The sequence below is a fragment of the Diadema antillarum genome, unplaced genomic scaffold (genome assembly GCF_040938485.1).
Source record: "Diadema antillarum isolate AM-2024a unplaced genomic scaffold, OU_Dant_1.0 scf00000028, whole genome shotgun sequence".
Classification (NCBI taxonomy): Eukaryota; Metazoa; Echinodermata; class Echinoidea; order Diadematoida; family Diadematidae; genus Diadema; species Diadema antillarum.
The window spans coordinates 5,610,963-5,634,540 of NW_027270917.1; the positions used below are offsets into that span (position 1 = coordinate 5,610,963).

Sequence of the window (23,578 nt, forward strand, 5' to 3'; positions counted from 1 at the left end):
ACCCAACTCCACTGCACGCCACTCTACCACACCCAACTCCACTGCACCCAACTCTATCACACCCAACTCCACTGCATCCCTCTCTACCACACCCAACTCCACTGCACCCCTAACTCCACTGCACCCCACTCCATCACACCCAACTCCACTGCACCCCATTCCACCACACCCAACTCCACTGCACCCCACTCCATCACACCCAACTCCACTGCACCCCTCTCTACCACACCCAACTCACTGCACCCCACGCTACCACACCCAATTTCACTGAATAGGCCCAAACCCCTATCTACGCCATACTCCTCTGTACCCCACTCTACCACACCCAAGTCTACTTGCACCCCACTCTAGATCTATTTCACCCCATTCCCTTGGATATCACCCCTCCAAACCTCATTCTAGGGACTTTTCGATTGTGTCGACGAGGATGCCTTTCTCGTACAAGAGTGGTTCCAAATTGCTGCAGTCCACGCGTTATGTCCGTGTTGTTATCACGCATTTTGATTTCCATAGCGAGCCGTTCACAACGTCCTGTTATGATATCATGGCCCCATCCCCTCCTCCTGGCTAGCAATTGGCTCCCCAAGCGATGACATCACTCACGTCCTGAATCTAGGAGGACGTGATCGATGAAATCCTTGGAAGACACGTTCGCAATTCTGGTGTTGGACATGCTGGAGAGCCTAGAGCATGCACAGCTGTGCTTTAAACGATGTCATTACCTTGCTGTCCACGTCCAGGACGTGAAGTCGAAAAGTCCAGCCTCCTATTATCTCACCACATCCAAGCTGACTGCATCCACCTCCACCACATTCTTTTTGTCCGTATCCCACCCTACTACATGCAACTCTACAGCACTCTACTCTAAATATTACCTACTCTAGCCAGCACTTCTATGACTAAATTATGGTACCTCATAGATCCTGATCTGCTCAACAAGGTCCAGATCGGTGCCCGAGCGGCCGGTCAACCTCTGGGTCACCTGCTCCATTCCTAGCCGTTCCAGCCCATCGGTGATGTCGTAGAACGTGTCCTGGTCGGGGATGGCATTCAGGGTCTGAATGGGAAGAGGAAGGTGTGATGGTTGATTACTAAATGTGATGCCAACAAGATTATTACTTCCATGGTCCCATGTTGAACATTTCACCGCTCTCAAGTTTTGAGAATCTCTACATTTGCATCCTCTTTGGGCAAAAATGCTACCAAAGACACCAAAGAGAAGCACATCCCTGTGCATCACACTGCATTTTTTTCTTTAAATTACCATGTCTTTATTTACCACATTAATTTAATGTTAACATCCAAAATTTGCTATTACCATGAACAATTCATAACCATGAAATTTTTACAGATCAATGTACTACAGGTTAAACTGCCACATCTTGATAAATATCTTTGTTGTTGTTGGTCTTGTTGAAAATATGGTGATAAAGATGACCTGTGTTGATAAAGCATACTGTAAAACACGATATATTCGCGGCATGAATTTTTTCGCGAATTGGAGCCGACGGCTTTTTTTTGCGGCATGAAATTTTCGCGAAATGCCACTGGCACTCAATGCATATAATGTACATGTAGACAAGAATTTTTGCGTGCATTTTAATTTCGCGAATCTTGGCGCTCGCGAAATTCGCGAAATTAAAATGCACGCGAACATTCCTCTTTTTACAGTACACATATCAAGTGTGTTCTCTAGAGTAACAAGCATGTCTAATTTTTCACACAACTCGGATGTTGTGATCTCACCCTACTGTGCATCTCTTCTGTTCAAAGCTGCAATTACCCTTCCCTGTTTGAAACCCTAGTTGATATTTTACAGGTAGGGGTTTCTGCCAGGAGTAATGTCGGTACCCTTCTTCGAAAGCCATCACGGGCGTGTCAATGGGAACATGGCATTTATAGCTTGAAAGGATGAATCATTCGACTAACATTTGGCACTGTAAAAAAATCGCTTTCCGTTGTGAGATCATTTTAAGTTGCTACTAAAACGAGAATAAACAAAGAGTCCTAAGGAAAGAATTGAGGGTGATTGCCATGTTTTTAACAGACTTCCTTTTGTTATAAACAACTGTTTGCTGTATATAGTTGCTTCATATTCATACAGTTAAAAAAAGGGAAGAATAAGAGCAGGGGTAGTGGGGGCATGGAGGGCATCAGCTCTGTGATCCACTACTAGTAACCCTTTCTGTGTCAGGGACTTTGGACAGAGTGTACAACTCTATGGGGTTGTCAGTGCCAACCGGCACTCCACGCACTAAAAGAGTTAAGCGAAACTCACACAGCCAGTAGCCTTGACAGGAATTCTGACCTTCATCAGGTGAGGTCTGAATCATTCCGAGCCTAAATCATCAAAAATGATTTCATCAGAGGCTCACTCAGCTGACTTACCGGTAACCACTTGTTGGTAAATCTTTTGGGGGAGGTAGTGGTGGGGGGGGGGGGGGGGGGAAGAATCCTGTGATAAATATGGATAGGCTTGATTGATGTGGACATCAAAATTCATATCGATTTAAAACAAACATGGCATCTCTCAATTAGGGGCTGTCTCGAGTCAGTCCCAAGGGTAGAGATTTATGGCTGACAGGTTTTGAATGTGAGCAATAAAAGTGAAGAGGCATGTCTATAAAGATGCAATCACAACTGATCAAAATTGTGTGTTTTTCATCAAGCAACTTCTGGACAAAAAAATTGATCCTTCCTTCTTTTTTCCCCTTTATGGGAGGGGGGAGGTGAAAAGTGTAATACACAGAAAAGAACAGAACTTGCTGTTACTATTACTCATTTATGAATTATTTATTTATGCAGCTAGAAGCTGCCAAGTCTCTGGATGCAAACTATCATTATTTTGAAATATGGAGGTTCAAGCGATCTGGCCATTGATGATTCATTACATACAAATTGGATATCACTTAAGAGACAATTGCCATCAAAACAGGCTTCTGGAGAGATGTGGATATCCACTGACAATGTTCATTAAATTTGCAGTGTACCAGCATGACCACTCCTTTTTACAATTAACAAGTCCACAATTTAAGATGATTTGTGAATCTCTGAATGGCAAGTCTTGTTCTAGTAAAAGAACATTTCTCATATGAACAATCAGCTCTATCAACAATTTACGATGAGATGCTCACAAAACTGCCGGTGAATTTTGATCTGTCACCTGCTGTACAAACCTTCCTCATGGTACGGTTTGTACTGTTCAAGATTTTGTTGACTTCTCCTATCTGTATTACAACGAAAGACGAGTAGTTTTAGCACTTTGATTTGTGTGTTCTGTGTGTGTGGCTGGGGAGGGGAGGGGAGGGTTCGAGAGGTTCAGGCGCAGAGAGGCATACATGTACCTTTAATATATATCAAAGTGTACACACTGGTGTTTGAGGTTATTTGTGGAGTTGTACAATCAAATCATATCTTAATATAAAATCTATTAAAGAGGACACCACTTCGAGTACTTGGCACTCCTCTTTCCAAAATGATTAAAGGACAAGTTCACCTTGATAGACATGTGGGTCGAGAGAATGCAGCAATATTAGTAGAACACATCTGTGAGAGTTTGAAGAAAATTGGACGATTTCTTCAAAAGTGATGAATTTTTAGGTTTCTGCTCAGTCACGGCTGGATGAAAAGACTGCTATAGCTTGTGATGTCACATGTGTATAATGATATAAAGAACGAATGAAGTAAATTCAACATATTTCCATGTTTCTTGCATAACAAAAGAACACTCAACTTCTCTCTTTCAGGAGGCAGGGGAAATAATAATCCCCTTGACATACGTTAGTAACGAGTCGAAGTAATGTGCACTTTATTAAAAAATCAAAGTTTTGTGAAATTCTCTTTTTCTTTATCTTATATCATTGTACGCATGTGACATCATACACTGTAGCAGTCTTCTCATCCAGCAATGACTGTGCAGATACTTATAAAAATTAATAACTTTTGCACTGATTGTCCAATTTTCCTCAAACTTTCACTGATGTGTTCTACTGATATTGCTGCATTCACTTAATCCCCATGTCAATGTAGGTGAACTTGTCCTTTAAGCAAAAAAAAAAAAAATATATATATATATATATTTTTTTTTAGACAATACTGAAGTAGACAAGGTGATCTGACCCTTATTCCAGTCAGCTGATTTGTGTTTGGGAGACACAAGCTGGATGAAATGAGCATGTTTGTCACAATGGGGGAAACCCCCCTTGCTGTGTGGGGAAATGAACCAGATTTGGGCCCAGACTGCTGAAGACACCACACATATGCCAATTACACTCTGAATCAAGAAAATCATTAAAGGCGCTCATTTTCTTATCGATAGTACTCTACAATGTTTTAAATCCCCCAGGTACGTGTCACGGGACACGGATCAGAAAAATATTTAATCACTGATATGATATCGAATAAGGACAGAGAGAGAGAGAGAATAAACAACAACAACAAAATCTGGATGAAGAAGCCCACTGAAAGTGATGTGGTTCATGGACTGGCAGGATGAGGACATTTAAGTCTATATTTTCTGACCTAATTATAATTTCACCTGTTTTGTAATTCTTCTTTAATATACACGGTTAAAGTATACCATATAGTTTGATAAGAAGGTATCTAAAAACTAATAAGCTTAATTTTTGCTGGTTGTCTTTTATTTTGTATTGTAGCACAGTGGAGACAAAGTGAGACCTTGGTGTATATCATTTTTCTACAAGATTACATTGCAGTTTTTTGAGAAAAACACAGAGAAAAACATTTACGCCCAGCTAAAAGTCTAGCCTGCTAATAAGGGGCATCCGAAGAATTCGACTGTAAGTTGGGCTGCCTGATGGAAATGAACAAATTGGCCACGACAGGTTGAAATATTTGAAGAGTCACTTCTGTTTTCTTTTAATTTGTAACTGAACTCAAACTACTCCTGTTTCAAATGATTTCCCTTGTTAAATGTAGGATTTAGGGATCTTATACTGACATGTCACACATTGCTTGGAATAAGATTTTTCACAAAATCCTTTTATAGTTGATATAAATTTCATTCAGTAAAAATGACAGTAGCAGATTTCAATCATGCATTGGCCTTGACTAATAACTTCATTGGAATACATGGTTCCAGAATCATTTTATTGCAAAAAATGTTACCAAATATTTGAGATTTTGAGAACTTTGCTACAGAAAGTTTGCTCAAAAATTGGAAGCAACCTCTAATACTCATGGTACATGTTTATTTTGAAGACATGTCTTCTCCATTTTTGTATTGTTAACTTTGTGTCATATCAAGTATGATCATCTAATTACTATTTTCAGCCAATCAAACTGTCTAATGATGAATATATACCTCCTATCAACATTGGATTGATTGATTTTACTGCTAACTATACATTAACTGATCACTATGAAGTCGTTTACCCACAGCTGGACTGGTACAAAGTACATTGCATGAGCTGTAAAATATGTATCTATGATCTGTGTGTGGAGGAGTGTGAGTTAACACTACAGTTGCATATTAACGTGGTCACGTCAACACCACACAAGACGCCTAGTGTCAACATCGGGCCACGGACGCTACCAAACGGGTGCTCGTCGCCGCGATGTTAACAGTGACGCTCCTTCGCTTTCAAACTTTGGCTCCCTATCAAAGTGATTCACTCTTGGTATGCGATGACATCATGGGCATACCAAAGTGTTTGTTTACACCTGTTCGGATGCTTTTAAGCAGGAGCTATTCACCTCCACTCTGCTATTATGTGAGGATGCGTCAATTGGCATGGTATGTCATTTTATAATCAGCATCTCAAAGACAGAGTGACCATTTGAAATACTCTTTGTGAAACTCCTTCACTTCTTTGGGTAGCATATTTTTCTACAATGTCAACAGAATTTCAGGATGGTGTTTGACATATTTGAAAGAGATATATGTGTGGTTGCTTTAAGCTGAAAAATTCAAACTTGGAGCTATGATATCTCAAAAAGCGACAACTTGTACCATACCCACCAAGTACTTGAAATTATAAAGATACATTGCAAATTGTACATAATCGCTTTCTACATTTAATCTTTGATGTCACTTTAGAGGAGGGGAAAAAATGGCATGAGCTGTGATAAATTACACGGATAAAGTTGTTCCATGATTACAATAGTTCACTTAAACTTCACTCGTCATATGATAGAAGGTCCGGTAGTGAGTAAAGTGTTTTATGAATGTACACGTGTACATGTAGGTTGTATGTACGTGCAGCGCACCCACAGGTGCATACCACGACATTGGGAAACTTGCACGTTGTCAAAAGGACTTAAATGACTCATTAATCAATCTAGATTATACTGCCAAGTGGAGCCACAATTTGCACAGAGAGCTGAGTGATCATGGTTCGACCTTTGAACACAACATTGTGCTTGAAATACATTGCTTTGTAATATCTGATCTGTATTCTCATTAAATGCTGGTAAAAAATTTAATTCAGCTAAAACTAGTATGTTTTCTTACTGTCTCTTGTAACAATACCAGTACACCTGAAATACTGTAATGAAACATTTTAAGACAAATTTGGAATTTACGAGCAAAAATACTGCCCTCTATGCTCATTCTTTGAAGTGACAGATATGCTGGTCAATCATTAGCTTTATGTGAACCTGACAATTTCATGCTAATTGCTAGGATGACTTTCAATGATATAGGTACATTTCTGAGCTTTCGACAACTGCCTTTCATCATACAAAATAAGAACAATGATGCAACTTTTACACCACATTTATAGTCAATTTGGAGTGATGACAAATCTCTTTATTCCCGAACATTTGCAAGATATATAAAGTAGGTCATTTCCTGTCTAGAAAGGAAGTAATGTGCCGCTACATCCCTGCTTTCAGCCACTCTGAGATGTTGGTCATACATGTATTTGTCTTTGTTGTTGTCTTGCTTCATTCTTATTAACCCGAAGAGGACAGGCTGATTTTGCTACAACACGCATTTTCCATTGACACTTGCGCGAGTATGCTCAGGACTCGTCCTCAACGGGTTAAGACCTTGCTCTCTGTATGGTGATGACGAAAAGACAAAAGTTCCCTGTTTTGGGAGAGGCATGTAAGGAATTTTTTATTCCCTGTAGCACCAAAAGGATGGTTGGGAAAGGTCTGTTCTTCCAAGGCTAGAGCAGCAGTCAGTGGAAGAGTTGAAATGCATTGTGGAGGAGAAAGCAGAGCATCCCCCGCATCACCCTTCCCCATCACCGCATCCAGGGCTGGTATCAGATGCTCTGATGCTGGGAGTGGAATGCATCCTGGCCGTACTCCAGAGCTGGGGGAATAGCCGCCACATGACTCACAGCATTACACGTCGGTCACACACATATGACCGCTTGGTGTGGGTATGTGTGTCTATGTGGATGGAAGGTCGCCTGGGACCGCCTATCAACTATTCCTTCATTTATGTCAATCTTTCCTTCACGACACTGATAGTAATGGGAGAAGAAACAGGTGTAATGATCACAGCAGAGTGGTAGGAGTGTGTCTTGGAGTGCTTGGCATGCATCCTGTACTGAATTTGATGAGGATCTTTTTTAGCGCTTATGAGTCTGTGATACAGATCAAACTACTGTAAACGTGTTTCTGATGCCACTTAGCACTGATAAGAGACAAAGATTTAATGTCACCTGATTTTAATTTGATCAAAAGACAATGATCACGCTGGTAATCAAGCTAAGATGAAAATTTTGACTGTTGGCATATTACAGTCTTTGTATGATGAGCGATCGACTGCATTTGAATAGTATAGATGACGTAAAGGAACAGATTCTTAGGGGGTTATTTTTTTCTGCTTGAATTTCATCTAAAACATTAACCCCTCTGGATGGTATGCACTACATTTTTTTTTTCTTTTAATGGAGACTCACTGCATTTCTCAGAAGATCAACATTTCTACTTTCCAACAACATTGACAAAGAACAGGATCAAAAGAATTTCCTCCCACAAACACTGTCAACTTCTTATGCTTTAACTGTCCCCATGTCTGTAAGGCAATTCCGCAATAAAATCATCTACAGATTCTCAGAGATTAAGAAGACAGCTCGAAGAAGTTGATTTACTGTACAATAATGGAAGCACTGTCAATGTCATTAAATTACTTCTACCTGCATATACCATAGAGAGCTGACACAAACTAACAGCTCATTTATTGTCCTATATTTAGCACACTAGTGTATGAAAAGGGGTTTGATGCCTGGGTGATTTAGGTGGTGTTCCATCAAGTGCCATAAGCAGTATTCCACAGGTACATTGCCTTGGGAGGACTATATTGAGAATGCTTTCATTTGGCATTTCAATGCAACACCGCATAATTAATGGAGGCATCAACCTGTAACCTGGAGTCATCCATCTCACATAATAACCCTTTGTGTGCATTGAGTGCTGATTGGCACAGAAAACCCCATAGCATTGTACACACTGTCCAAAGTGCATGGCACAGAAAGGGTTAATAAATGATTCTGTATCAAAGACATCCATATCACTACGTGACCCCGATGTTTGTGATCATTCAACAGTAGAATTACAGACACCTCTAAACGTATAAAATGAGGAGCATATTTCTCAAAGCTAAATTCTGAACTAATTTGACCATGAAATATCTCAGAAAGTTTCAATTGAACGACATATTGGATGACCTGATGACAATCATTTGGTCACATGATCATTCATATACAGAAAAAAAAATCACTCATATAAAAAATTGACCTCCAGTGTAGGACCAAACTCAGCACTATGAGTTGTGGGGGGGGGGGGGGAGTGAAAAAACAAACAAACAAACTTGCATAGCGTTCAACTCTTAGTGCTCTTTCACAACCATACATTTACAACTGTATACAATACACTGATACTAGAAAATATCCTAGCTTTTTGCCTCCATAGATACATTTAATACTGCTGTCTCCTTGCACTCTTCTTGTGTTTAACAATGACTTCTAGCAGGCAGTGAGGCTCATATTTACCCTCTTTCCCAATCCATTACAAAAAGGGGGAATATTATGTCCTATACTAGACTTCCTGTCTGAAATATTGAAGCAGGAGGTTGATTTTGCCCTTGAACTGTTACATGGAGAGTACAGTCTTGTGGTTTTCTGCGGATTTATCCCTGACAACACCTATTTTCAGTGTTGCTTCCCACAAGGAAACGTTCAATTGTCATCGCGTTGGATAATGTCTAGCTTCGTGACTCAAGATCCTTACATTACCCCAATGCGACACTTATGCATCACTTGTGTAGTGCAAATGTGCAGTCTACTATTGATATCAGTGCACACTATTTTGCCAGTTTGTTTTTTTTTTTCCATGTAGTTTGATAGTGATTTGATAAGATGGGCTGAGTAGTGGGGAAAAAAACAACTATCAACATTCTTTGTTGAACCTGAGCTCTACAGTGAACATGAAGTTTATGTGAATATTTGTGAAAATTGCAAAAGGATGTACCGCCATCATGACGACACGCACTTGTACATTTTCAGGAAAACAGTTCAACATTTTATTATCAGTCATCAATTTTCCAGCATATCACGCACAGGGTAAACAACTTTGTAACCTTGGTGACAGAAAAAGAAGCGAAGCGTTACATTTTCTCCCCTTGGATTCACAGGATATTCGAAAAAATCCAGAAGCTGAAAGATTTGAACACTTTGCTTATAATATCATTTGATCACTGCCAGCTCACATTTCACAAACAGATCACATGCATGGTAAAATGTTAGCCATGGCTTACTTCTTGATGATTACACAGATCAAACAGAGGCTTGATCCGAGTCAATGAACTGTATCTCATTTAGCTGTAGTTAACATTTGGAATTAGTCAAAATGTTTGTCTGGTTTACACCAGTTGCAATGGAAGATCTAAAAAGTTTTGTCAACTGTACCTTATCTTTTATGGTCCACAAAACTATCACACAATAGTCATTTCACGGCCACTGAAGACAAGGACATTGTGACACAATTCCACTGACAGATTGTTACAACAAGTTTCTGTAAACTGTCAGGTCACATGTCATTTATTTAGGGGGATTCACACGAACACAAATTAGGGGTTCACAAATCTCAAGCATCGCAATCACAAGCTCGAGTTTTTTGGCCCATGTGGACACAAATTAGCGCGATGAGCAGTGTGATGCTAAACCTAAGAAATCTTGCACTTATTTCTGAATTAGTGCGCTAATTTGCCTCGCGGTGACTAGTGAACGCTTGACCAAATACAAGTAAGCTCAAAATTTTATATCCCATCATTCAAAGCGCACATCACAACAGCGTGCACACCACACCACTGTGATGGCGCAAGAACAATAGATTTATCAATTTATTGATCGGCAACTAGCGGGCTATTTTTGTCCCTGTGAACGCTGGCAAAAATCTCAAAATTCAGAGCCCGATCGTTATCCCCCTATTTCTGAGCGTGTGAACTCTGGCTTACAAATATCACAAGCTGATTTTTGTTCAAGATGAGGGGAAAAAGATTAAAAAGAACCAATTGAGTGACCTCACCTTGTTGAAGAGTGTCATGACGTACGTCATGATTTCTGCATCTTGTCCCTCGTCCTTCAACAGTTCCATGAGATTGAACCATTGCTGCTTCCCTGAAAGGCAGAGAAGTTGTTAAACATATCATCAAACTTCATATGGATGCATACATTTATACAAACATCTATTCGTGAATATGCCTCAATATTGGACATGAATTCAAACTGAGCTTCGTCAAACATACCAAAATTTATATGGATACATATGTTCATACAAACATCTATTCATGATTATATGCCTCAATATCGCACATGAATTCAAACTAACAGTTTTGTTAAACATATCAAAATTTAAATGGATACATATATTCATACAAACATCTATTCATGAATATGCCTCAATATCAGCCACGAATTCAAACTAACAGTTTTCATTTTCATTTTTCTGTGCATGTCAATACACATAAAGCATGGCAGCACAAACTATTATGTTCATGAATAACATGACTTTAATTGCATTATATTGAAAGAGAGAAAATTAAAACTTGTGTGTTTGCCATTTTTTTTCTTTTAAACCAAGTGACAATATAAGTAACAATATATCAATTCTATGACATGATCTTTACTTGAGTTTTTTTTTTCAACAGTCTACATTCACTTGCACTCGGGATGGACTTTGTCAAAACAGATTCTTTTACTGAAATATAACATGCTATAACATTATAACAAATTGCAAAAATTCTACATTAACAAGTAAAGAAAAAACACACACACAATGCTAGAACTTATGGCAACCATACAAAATACATGAATGTAAAATAATGAATTGTCATAATATTTACAATTTAATGTTCCTTTGTGATAGTACGGTAATGTAAATTTCAAAGTGCTGAACAAATACTGCTATTAAAATCTTACAAAACTCACAGCAGAATTGATATCAGTAGACATTTTTACAAACCATCTTTGAGTGAAAGACAGGTTTATGATCAACAACTCAGAAAGTGATAAACTGGGGTGGGGGTGTGGGAAGTCAAATGTTTGACCCCTCTTTCGACTGTATATGACTTTTGGTTATACACCTCAACAGCATATCTCCAGAGTAACCACAGAGAGACATGAGCAAACTATGATTATGATTTCCCTGGGTCACATCCACTTAATCTTAAAGGGATTGTATAGCTTTGGTTGAGACCTAACTTCAGGTTTCTAGCATGTTGGGGCAATATGAGAAACCTCCTATGAAATATGAAAGATCATGTAATTCCAAGAGGAATTCAGCATTATTTGATGATAACTGGCTTTGAAATGGCTGAGATACCCAAAACAGAGTAATCCTAATAAAAGGTGGGACCCAACTTTCATTACGATCACTTTATTTTACTTTGTGTTTGGATGTCTCAGCAATTCCAAAACTGATTTCCATCAAATAAACTTGGAATTTGTCTTAGAATGGTATGCTCTGTTCTATTTCACAAGTGGTTTCTTGGTATCTCGCAAAAAGTTGCAAGCCCAATCCTCGCCTCCACCAATACTGTACCATCCCTTTAAACTTCCTTCAAAAAAATAAAAAAGAGCTGTGTGGCTCAAATTGCTCTACACAACCTGCTATCTAATAAATAATGAAATAATACTCCTCACTTTTCTTCTCCAGTTCTTTTTTTTTTAATTGGCACAATCATCACAGACAGACACCTGCTTGAAAATAATGGATTAGACAATGTGATCAAAAATTGATCTGGAGACACAAGACAGTCGCGGAGCAACTGAAATCAAGGAAATGATACATTTGTCAAATTGCCAATGAACACACAGGTCTGCCAAGTTAAAATGAGATCTTGTTGTGACTGCAATGAAGCACAAAAATTAGGCTAATTGGCTGGAATTAATTAAGTTGCTCACAGAGTGACACCTATTAAAAGTCCCTGTATAGTACAGGATTAAGGCCAACTGCTATTTTTTTTTTCTCTCTCTCTCTTTATGAAAGGAAAAGTATCAGTATCTATTTCTTCTTTAACCTGTTGAGGACAGACTGATTTTGCTACAACATACATTTCCCATAGACACCTGGCCGGGCTTCCTCGGGACTCATCCTCAACGGGTTAATAGAAGTGATTTGTACAATCAAAAGCATACATTTTATCATGTTCTGTAATTTTCTAATATTAGAAAACACGTCTTAACCCGTTGAGGATGGTTTGATTTTGCTACAACACGCATTTCCCACGGACGCTTGCCCAAGTATACTCGGGACTCGTCCTCAACGGGTTAAGGGGATTTTCTTTGAATTTCTAGTCACCACAAGCAGGTAGGAAACAATCCCCCAATCTATACCTCTGCAAAAAAAAAGGGGGGGGGGGAGGGAGGGGAGGGGATGAAAGCAGCATCCTCAAAGAAAAAGTCAGTCTCATGTTTCTCAATGGAGTGTCAGCTGGCAGTACATAGAGGAAGCTTTCTTGGCAACGTCAAGTTTGTTTTGATGGAGTGAAACTTTTATATGTGCTTGTTGGTTCGGGCCAACTGTTTAAGTGCCACCAAACAGGCTCCACAACTGCCTTGAGAGACTTAACCTGAAGGTCTCCTTGCAGACGGCTGTCTGTAAGACCTCATCTCGTACTGAAATCATTATACAAAATATTCATAACAACTCATTTTAAAGGACATCCAAAATATTTCTGCATCCATGTTTCCCCGGGAATCAAGCCTCCTTCTCTAACATCTAAAATGCCTCTGATAAATTTGAAATTATTGACAAATACTGTAGAACCAGAAATATTCGCGGCATGAAACTTTCGAGAATTGGAGCTGATGGCCTTTTTCGCAGCATGAAATTTTCGCAACTTGCTGCTGGCATTTAATGCTGAATGTGTCGGCGAAACCTTTCAAGTGCATGTTCCTTTCGCAAATCCTTGCTCCTCACAAAATTTGTGAAAATTTCATGCACATGAACATTTCTGTTTTTTAAAAATGAATGGGTAAAATCATTTTTTATTTTTGATATTTCAAGGACTTCTGTCTTGACAGTATGGGCTTTAACTGAGTAATGTAAGTGAATTTTAAGGATGCTCAAAAGGGGGAAATTTACAGGTGAGCTATTCAGTTTCCTGCATTCTCTCCAGATTTACAACCACTCAGCCAAAAGCAAACCGGAGAAGCAGAGAGGGGTATATCAAAGGAACAGGAAACTGGGGATTGTAAGACGCAAAGCAGGAATAAACTTTAAGCACGGTTTGTTCTCCGTTATTCACTTTGCTTCATTTACTCACATCATGTCCCTTCACGGAGAGCGGAAGTGGGAGCGGAGAAGGGGGTAGAGTGGAAGGGGAGGGGACGGGCACACAATTAACAGTACCCTGGTACATGTATTCAAATTCGACCCACAAAATGTCATCTTATCGTACGCTCATGTTAAAGGCTTCAGGACTCTATTCTTCTCAACACCTCATTGCTTAGGCCCTACTACGTATCCATTTTTTGATGACCACGTATTGACCCTCGACATCGCATGAACAGGTAGTCGTCGAATTTGACTTGGCCGTACTTACCGTTTTCGCAGTGGACCTCTTTGATCGCCTGAAGCAGCAGCTGGGCGTTGGTTTCTGAGTATTCCACGAAGACAAGGAGAAGCTTCAGAGATGACTTCGTGACCAGGCGGTGCTGTTTAGAAATATATCAAAATACATCAAAGAAACTTATTTTTCTAACTCATTTGTTCTTCCTGCATGAGTGCATGAGTTGCAATATACTCAAGATCATTTGGAAAACACACAGAAGCAACACAAATACCAAACCAGGAAGAATGGGAGCTAAATCTCACTTAAGGATCGTTTCAAATGTACTTTAATAACCTCCTTTTGTTTTGAAATGAGATGGAATTTTGAGATTTAATTAAATGAAAATAAAGGGCAACCATTTTTTTGTAATGCGGATAATGACTTTTCTTTTACCAAATATCATCAACAAATCTACTATCACAGCTCACTAACAAGGTTCAGCAAGTCAGGTAGATTATTAATACATTCTATTTTTGTGTGTAAATGTACAAGTATGTGAGTAGATACATGCTGCGTTTAAGCCACTATTGGCTGGAATCTAATGAACCATGTAACAAATCTATGTGCATTGGCATTTACGGAAGACATGGAGTTAACATAACGGCACATGTATCGTATGCCAACGACTCTGTGATGGAATGAATGACACAGTGGTTCATATCACACTCAGTCCCATTCAGTCAATCTTCAGAGTTAAAATGCAGACAAATTGCGACACATGTCTGAAAACGTGAATCACACAGAACTGGCACGAATACACTCAAAGACACAAATCTTTCTCACTCACAGCATTCAGTCAATACTCTCTCTAGAATGAACAGCAGGGGGAAAGTTGTATTAAAAAAAGAAAAGAAAACGGCAGGCAAGGCCGCTCACTTCCTCTCAGTGCCCTGGGGACTCTCAACCTATGGCCATTGGACCTCTATTATAGGGATTACGATTTTCAACAACTTCTCGACAAAAGGCGGCATTTGGCCACAGCACAGCATCTGTCGTTTATACAGCACCATGAATTAACTTTAATATGAGATTGGTGAATCAGGATCGGTACATAACTCCTGGTTGTTTCTCATTGTATCAAAACCTAGGCGACATCTACAGCAGGTCTGTTCAAACACATCTGAAATTAATGTTCTTTTTTTTTTTACCATGATGCAATCAATGACACTAGATCCCAATCACTTGGGTGCCTGGGGGTTACACTCTGATCATTTTTAAGGCATATATGCAGTTTGGGATAGAGATTTAAAGTACTTTGCTTGCAGGTGGATTTCCTCTTTTGAGGCCATGATGTCTAAACAATGGCAAATGAAATCAATTTTTGCAACACTATCCAAAAACTGAGAACTCCTGTGTGCGAATAGGCCTATAGCATGAGCAGTTCTTTATCCCCTTCTCTATCTCGAACAAAGATCACAATACCCTAATCAGTATCAGAACAATCACTATTAATGGACAATTAGAAACCACTTAGTGATATAGAAACCAGTTACTGTAAAACATGATATATTCGCGGCACTAAATTTTCGCGAATTGGAGCCGAGGGCCTTTTTCGTGGCATGAAATTTTCGCGAATTGCCACTGGTGTTCAAAGCATATAGTGTAGATAAGAAATTTCGCGTGCATTTTAATTTCGCGAATCTTGGCGCTCGCGAAATTTGCGAAATTAAAACGCACGCGAACATTCCTTGTTTTACAGTAGTGATATAGGATTTATTGTACTGTAGGTTCAGGATTAGGAATAGGGCTAGGGTTAGGGTTAGGATATGGGTCTGGGTCAGGGTTAATTATGTTCAGGATTAGGATTAGGATCAGGGTTAAAGTTAGGGTCAGGGGAAGGGTCTGGGGTTAATTGTCCAGGGAGTAATTGTCCTAGAGCCGCCAGGTCATCTTACAACAGATGCAGTCAAAGGCCGCATCTCTCTGACCGCCCCGCCCTCTCCTGAGGCATCCTTCAGCACCTGTGCAAACTGCTGACCTTCCACTTCCACTGTGCTCTTCTACTCTCTGTCTGAACTTTACGGCCAAACAACTTCCTCACTCAGAATGTACCGGTAAACACAAACCCCCATTTCAGACTTAAGGGCTCTCATTTATGGATAAACTGTATATGGCAATGTATGGATATGGAATGTTTTTTTGCGAGTCTGAAATGGCATATTACTGTAAAACAAGAAATTTTCATACTGATTTTGATTCTGCAAATTTTGCGAGAGCCAAGATACGTGAAATTAAAATGCACAGGAAAGTTCTTGTCTACACCATAATGCGCTGGATGCCAGAGGCACTTTGCGAAAATTTCATGCCGCCACTATTTCTTGCTTTCCAGTATTCATTTGACATGTATTCATATGTCTGAATGCTCTCGTATCCACCTATGTCGTATAAGTAGGCAGGGCTTTTTCACAAATTACCACAAATTCAATGCAATGGAAAAACACAACGTGGAAAGCCTGGCCACACAATGCTGAAAGCCCAAAGAAAGTTCGTATTGCAGAAAGAAAAGACTCATACATATTCATGAGTGCCTCATGAAGTACTGTATACGCTATAATTTTTGCGTACATAAATTTTCGCGAATTGCCGCTGTCACACATTTTCGCGAGTGGTTAAATTCGCGATTGGGGGACCAGAGATAATATGAAGTGGCAAAGAAAGTGTGAATTTTCAACTTACTAGCAAATAAGAATGATACTAGTTATACACTGCATGAAAAAAACTTACCAAACTCTGCGAACTAGTAAGTTAGAATTCAACATTTTTGAAGTGGTTAAGTCCATCGCGCTAGATTTTTGACGAGTGGTCCCCTTGCGATAATGGATTGGCTCTCTACAGTATTCGTAAGTAGACGTGGACGTGCGTAAACAAGCTTAGCCAGTATGGTCTGTTCGGTAAGCCGTGACATGGTATACTAGTACTGAAATGTTCGTATCATCAATGCAAGGGATTCATTTTGGAAGGTAATATTTTCGCGTGTTGTTAATTTCGCGAATAGCTCCCGACTCGCGAAATTCGCGAAAATAAAACCCCCGCGAAATATATAGCGTATACAGTATGACAGTACGTGTGGTCTGATGCTGCCTTACAGTTATCATACACTGCATAATGGGATGTTGTGTCGGAATGGTCTCCTAATCAATACGTCTTACCCATATATCATATGAATATATGACAACTCTGTGTGTCTGAAAGTGCTACAACCCTCCAACACAACGTGCAGTCCACACCGTTAATATTGCTGAGTGACACTTTACACTGACCACGTGATTTTTCATTTCATTTCTTCATTTTTTATAAATTGACATTCACAGACAGGATCTTGCATATAAATGACACTAGTTTGTACATTATTCACTTCAATTTTTTTTTCTGCACTTACACACTTATTTCAGCATACTACCAGTATTGAAAAAGTCCACCAATTTTATATTGAGAGTGGCTATTCTACAAAAATGAATAAAACCTTTGTATAGGTTCCTACACAAAATGGTTCTTGACTGATAGCATCAAATACTCATGCTTACAAATTTGATACTACACATCCAATCAAATACTCTGTGCAAGGATTTGAAAAATAGACTCAATTTAAAAAAAAAAAGACAGTTTGCATATTTTCTCTATTTTTTATTGATCGATTTTCTTTTTTTTTTTGATTGCTGATGAAGTAATAACTTGACAGGAAGGTTCAGTCTGGGGTAACTTTGTGAGTAAAAGAAAGTGTGAGGGAGGGGGGTGGGGCTGGATGATTGCTTGCTTGCTTGTGTTTCTAAACTTGGTGCACCTCCAGAGACTAAATAGGATGGGGAAACTCCTCAAGACGACTTTGACTCACCGCCGTCTGTCACGACAAATTACCCCTACAAGTCTTTGTGGAAATGGGTTGGCGTTTCTTCAAGACGTTTCACTGCCCCGGCTATACGTACAACTACATGCATGAATATGAGGCTCATGATAACGTAGTAACGCTCAAGCTCATGCGAGGCAATCTGTCAATTTTTCCCATTTCTACGAGTTGACTATTTGCAGACATTGAGATAGGACTCAAAATGACGTTAGAGGTGTGGTCTACTGAACTACAACATCACAGCATTTGTATTTAAATATTACTTTATATACAACAATGACATCAAACACAATTAATACTCAAAACTGACTTGATGTCACCTAATTGTTGCCATGGTTACTTCAATCGTTGCACATTTGTTAGTGTTGTAAGTCACACTTGTTCATGCAGTTGTTCCTTTAACTATTAAACAAAACCCCAATAAGGTGTTGGTCTTAATCTTCTCTGTAACCAACAACTGGTCCATGGCGTCTGTACAAAACTGTAGTAGACCTGTCTTTCCAAGATCACACTATTGGTCTTGGAACTTCAATGATATCAAACAGAAGAGACTGAAAGTATAGCCAGGGAAGATTTAAAGAATATTCATTCATATCTGCAGGCAAAATTGCAACTAAAAATAGGCATTTAGACCAAACTTGACCTGACATACACTCTTGACCTGACATACACATTATCCAAGGAAAGAAATGAATTATAAACTGAAAATAGTTCCTACACAGCTGTCAAAAGATACTTGACAAATCCATTGGAGAGTTTGGGGGGGGGGGGGGGTTCTTATCCTTTTATTCATTTTCGCCAGTCTACACAATCTTTAACATATGAGGATTGGTATAAGCATCAGAAAAAGAAAAATGTAATTTCTCTCTGCATATGATAACAATACCAAAATCAAAATCACTCTTGTACGCAAATGGATTATAGATTCACATCGCATGACTATGAGGAAAAATATATATAGTTTAAAAGATTACAAAAGCTAAGCGAAACTGGACTCTATGATCTGTTATGTCCATTATTGTTGGCATTTCATTAGGATAGAGTGTTCCACTATCATTTCAAGAAAACCATCCGGGTCATATGACTTTGACAAGTGCCTACAGTTGTTTGTGGGTTATTAAGAATTCTTTTTTTCTCTCAAAATATTTCTATCTGTCTGTCTCTTCTTATTTATCTCTTTCTGTGTTTATCCAATCTTCTTTAGGCAGGGCAGCCCTCTCAGTTTGCCAACTGGTCTACCAAGGGGCCCTGCATACATCTAACGACCACAGAGTATGCAACATTGCAAAGATAAATCCCCGAAATTGCATAAAAACTAGAAACATGATACATAGTACAACAATAACTATAAAAAGAGAGAAGATTCATTGGGTAAAATGATACACTGTGTAAATCAAATATCATTTACACACTGGAAACATAAGACACATTATGTGCATAACATTTACGAGTAAAGAAGTAAAATACCGATAGAATAAGTTAAACTAAAGAGGAGTTCTAAAATTGCACTTAAAGTTACATGCTTAGTCAGATGTTAATAATTCACATTTTCTATAAATAAGACTTAAACTTCACATTTTCTATAAACACGCCTACTAAAAGTTATGTCTGGAATTTTGTTTGATACACATTCCACAGCCCCTTTTATCAATCCAGAAAATTATGTGCTGCTCTTCCTGAATCAAAAAGTATGTGAGAAAAGTTTTAGCCAAGTAATTATCACAGTCACATGACAAGGAGTGCTATTTTGAGGACCCTATGGGAAGTTGCATGAATTCAAGTTTTGCTCACATTCTTGATGTTTGTCAGATTTCCCTTTAAAAAGTTTCCTCATCTCCTACACTGCTTTAAGCAGTTAAATTCAAAAATAGCTAGCCCTTCAACTGTCCAAAGTTGGTACGCCCATTTTCTTGATTATGTACACAATGCCTGTTGTTGTTGTTGTTTTGTTTTGTAAATGATTTCGTTAATCAATTACCGTACTAACCCTACAATGACTATGACATCTTAACGAAGTGGTCACAGCTGTATTTAATACATCTTATTCCATGCTCCTCATTTTATAAGATATCAACTGCATATATGCCTAAAATTAGTAATTGCATATATGCCTAAAATTAGTTTGACATGCTACAGCAGGCAGCAGATATATAGTGAAAGTTATGTATTTTTGTCATAATCTGTCATTCTTAAAAGCATTTGGTCATGATTTTTTTTTAAATAACTTTACATATTCAGATATGATTTCCCACTGCAAAAGACAAAGAATATTGCACAACTCCAGCACACAAGTTTAAAGATACCCCTCAGGTACCTTAGTGAAAATATCAGCCTATTTTTGGAGTTCCACTTTTGTGCAGTCTTAAGGGCAGATTCTATGAAATAGGGCATCATTTTATATAGCACGATGACAACATACAAGTTCATTAATAGAAGCCTTCATTTCCAAACCAGATCTGGTTATTTTTAGTATACATGCTCTTTGACAGTTTGTACACCAGATCCCCTGTCATATGGCTGTTTGCAAAAATAATTCATAGATCAAAAAAATAATGCCTACTAAAATTTCCCATTGACATTACTATACCGTCTGCTGAGAATGACAAGGGCATTAAGACCCCTCACACGTTATGGCTTTAGTGGCAACTTAACGCCCTTATCATTCTCAATTGACGACACTGACTTCAGTACATAATTTCAATCTGGGAACGATATAAAGGCAGTCACATCCATATGACAGACTCAACTCACAAACCTTTAGAATGCCATTTTAACATTGCTGGGTTGTGGTTTTTTTAAGAATCAAAAAATAACAACAACAACAAGAAGAAGGACCCAGTTTAACAGTAAAATTGACTTTAAACACATAGGACATGGAATGTATTACCAACAACTGGACCAAAGTATGTCTGCACATGTACAGTATACCTAAAGGAAGCAGATGTGGTATGTATTGCATCTACAGGAAAGTACCTCATTTTAGACACAACAGGTGAATTTCTAGTTTGAGCCAGTGCACTGCACAAACTCTGAGGCTGCCAACATTTCCACATAAAGATAAAGGAAAGTTCCGGAGAGCAATCAGGCAGATACTTTTAATAGGCTTCACATGCATCTCAATGAGGAAAAATAGTTTCCGTATAATCTGAGAGATTTTTGCATGCTTTTGTCAGGATAAGAAGTTCAAGTTTCAAGTTTCAAGTTTCAAGTTTCAAGTTTATTTAACCAATTCATTAAACATTTGAAGAATGATCTAATTTGGTAATTTTTCAGGGAGCTTTCTGAAGAATTAGGGAGACTTGGCTAAGTGTAGAACTCTGACATATCTTATCTTGAAAGTGCTATTAAAGAGGAAATCCACCCCAAAAATGAATAAACTCTAAAAGAAAGAGAGAAAATTCCCTACAGCATACTAGTATCCCCACACCAAAATATATCAGAGCTAACATTTGCTCTTTTTGTATTTTGAGTGGTTCAAAGTTTTATATTATACTGCTGAAATGTGAGATTTTTGTTATTTCTAAAAATGAAATGAATATGAAATTGTGAGAGCATGACATCATCAACTTGCTGATTTAAATATTCATAACGACTGATCAATGAGTGTTTCCCGAAAAATTTTGAAATTTCAAAATGTTGTAATTTCCTTATTTCTTATCCGATCTTGATCATTTTTGCACTGTTCTGAAGGGATTTTTTCCCCTTTCTTATGAAGTTGATCAAATTTTGGAGAGGGTTTCTTCTTTAAGACATTCTACAGAGCCATGAAATAAGGAAATAACAGACAACTTCTCCAGCCACTTTAGTGCACTGTAAAAGCATAAATTTTCACATGCATGAAACATTTGCCAATTTTGCAAGGAGCCGAGATTTGCCAAAGTAAAATGCATGCCACAGTTCATGTCTACACAATACATTGGATGTATGTGGCAATTCATGAACGTTTCATGCCATGATAGAATGTTTCTGGTTTTTTAATACAGTATGCATCATTTCACAGGATCTCAGCACTGCCTTGATGTTGAACAGTGGAAGAATGTTCCTGATCATATCACACTTGAACTGTTTCACACTCTATCTGTTGTTCAACTCTTGATAAAATGATGACATAAGACTACAACCAGTCACTGCCACACCACATCAACTCTGCATCCCCCCCCCCCCCCCCCCAATCTTGGCAGAGCTACACAGCAGGTAGGCCTACATGAAACTAAAAGTGCCCTGACTCACTGCAAGATGAATGGCACAGTACTGTGACTCTCCTCATGAGAATGAACGTAAGCTACTCCAGTATAGAGCTCCATGTTACTCCCTAAGTACCGAGAATCTGATCCAGTAGTGAGCAAGATGGCTACACATACAAATCTCAGAGCACATAAAAAATCATAACAAAATAATAACAAATCTAATGCCTAGATTATTATAACATAATCTCTAGTATCACAAGCTTTTCTCTGAAAATGTGTGAATCTTGTCTTTTCCACGCAAAAAAAAAAAAAATTAAAAAGCTGAGTACCTACAATAGATACAGCTGTCCTATCATTAGCACCATTACACTTAATCACGCTGATACTATATATCTGTCACCTGAAAATGACACAGGGCATTTTCATCTATTTCAAATTTTACTTAATCAAAACAATCACAAGAATGCTTGAAATAAGAATAATCATCAATAATACCATCACTTTTATGATAATCATGATCACTGTACAAGAGATGAGGCATAAATCTAAGCTCTATTATTTTCTAGTTTCCTCAAGGCAAACTGTTGATTGATGCCAAGGTCTGAACCTATCAATATACTATGGACAAGATGACAAACTGCTGTATGGTGTATCAAAGGACACGTTATGAGTAATCTCTCATTTCCCATATGACAGCATGCAAACATTCAGTAAATTCAGCAGGAAAAAAAAAAACATTATTGCAAAAGAGGCAGGTGAGACTTCACACTATCTGCTTACTAAAAGCAACGGTGCATTTGTAGTGCACTACTGGCAGCAACCATCAAGCATTAGCTGTAGAGAAGCACCCTTAGTAAATTGGCACTGAATCGCATACTGTAAAACATGATATATTCGCGGCATGAATTTTTCGCGAATTGGAGCCGACGGCCTTATTTGCGGCATGAAATTTTCGCGAACTGCTACTGGCATTCAATGCATATAATGTAGACAAGGACTTTCGCGTGCATTGTCATTTCGCGAATCTTGGCGCTCGCGAAATTCGCGAAAGTAAAATGCACGCGAAAATTCCTCGTTTTACAGTAAGTGCCAGCACCCACAGTAGATGATTGATGGTCTAGGAACACCCTTCACAGATCAATGGTGGCCTCAGAACACCTTCAGTAGATTGGAGGTTTACAGATGGCACCACACATAATGTTTCTGTGGCTATCCAAAAAACAATTCATTGTCTTCTTTGTTCCGTTACAGTAGCCCTCAATCCAGGAACATACAGGTCCTTTCATGGCCAGTCAAATTTCTATTGGTACAGAAGATATTTAATCCGATTACATTATGATGATCATCCATGGACTGTTGACCTTAAATACCACTATTGAGATCACATCAGAGATCTAACCTACTCTAACTCCTTCTATTGCTCACTAGGGACATCCTGGTCCAACTGTTTTAATCTACCTGAACTACTCGAGCAGATCTTTCATGTTTGCCATCATCATAATTTGACTGATTCCA

The 23,578-nt window shown here is 38.6% G+C and overlaps 1 protein-coding gene across 1 annotated transcript in view; it reads right to left on the minus strand.

The window, feature by feature from the left end:
* Window positions 1-23,578, minus strand: part of LOC139736144 (FH1/FH2 domain-containing protein 3-like) — a 184,544-nt gene that overhangs the window by 94,562 nt on the left and 66,404 nt on the right. The window contains exons 7-9 of the mRNA XM_071646877.1: window positions 14,024-14,135; window positions 10,504-10,595; window positions 914-1,057 (exon numbers count right to left, since the gene is read on the minus strand). Of these exons, the coding sequence (XP_071502978.1) occupies window positions 914-1,057; window positions 10,504-10,595; window positions 14,024-14,135 (348 nt within the window). The remainder of the gene's footprint in view (window positions 1-913; window positions 1,058-10,503; window positions 10,596-14,023; window positions 14,136-23,578) is intronic.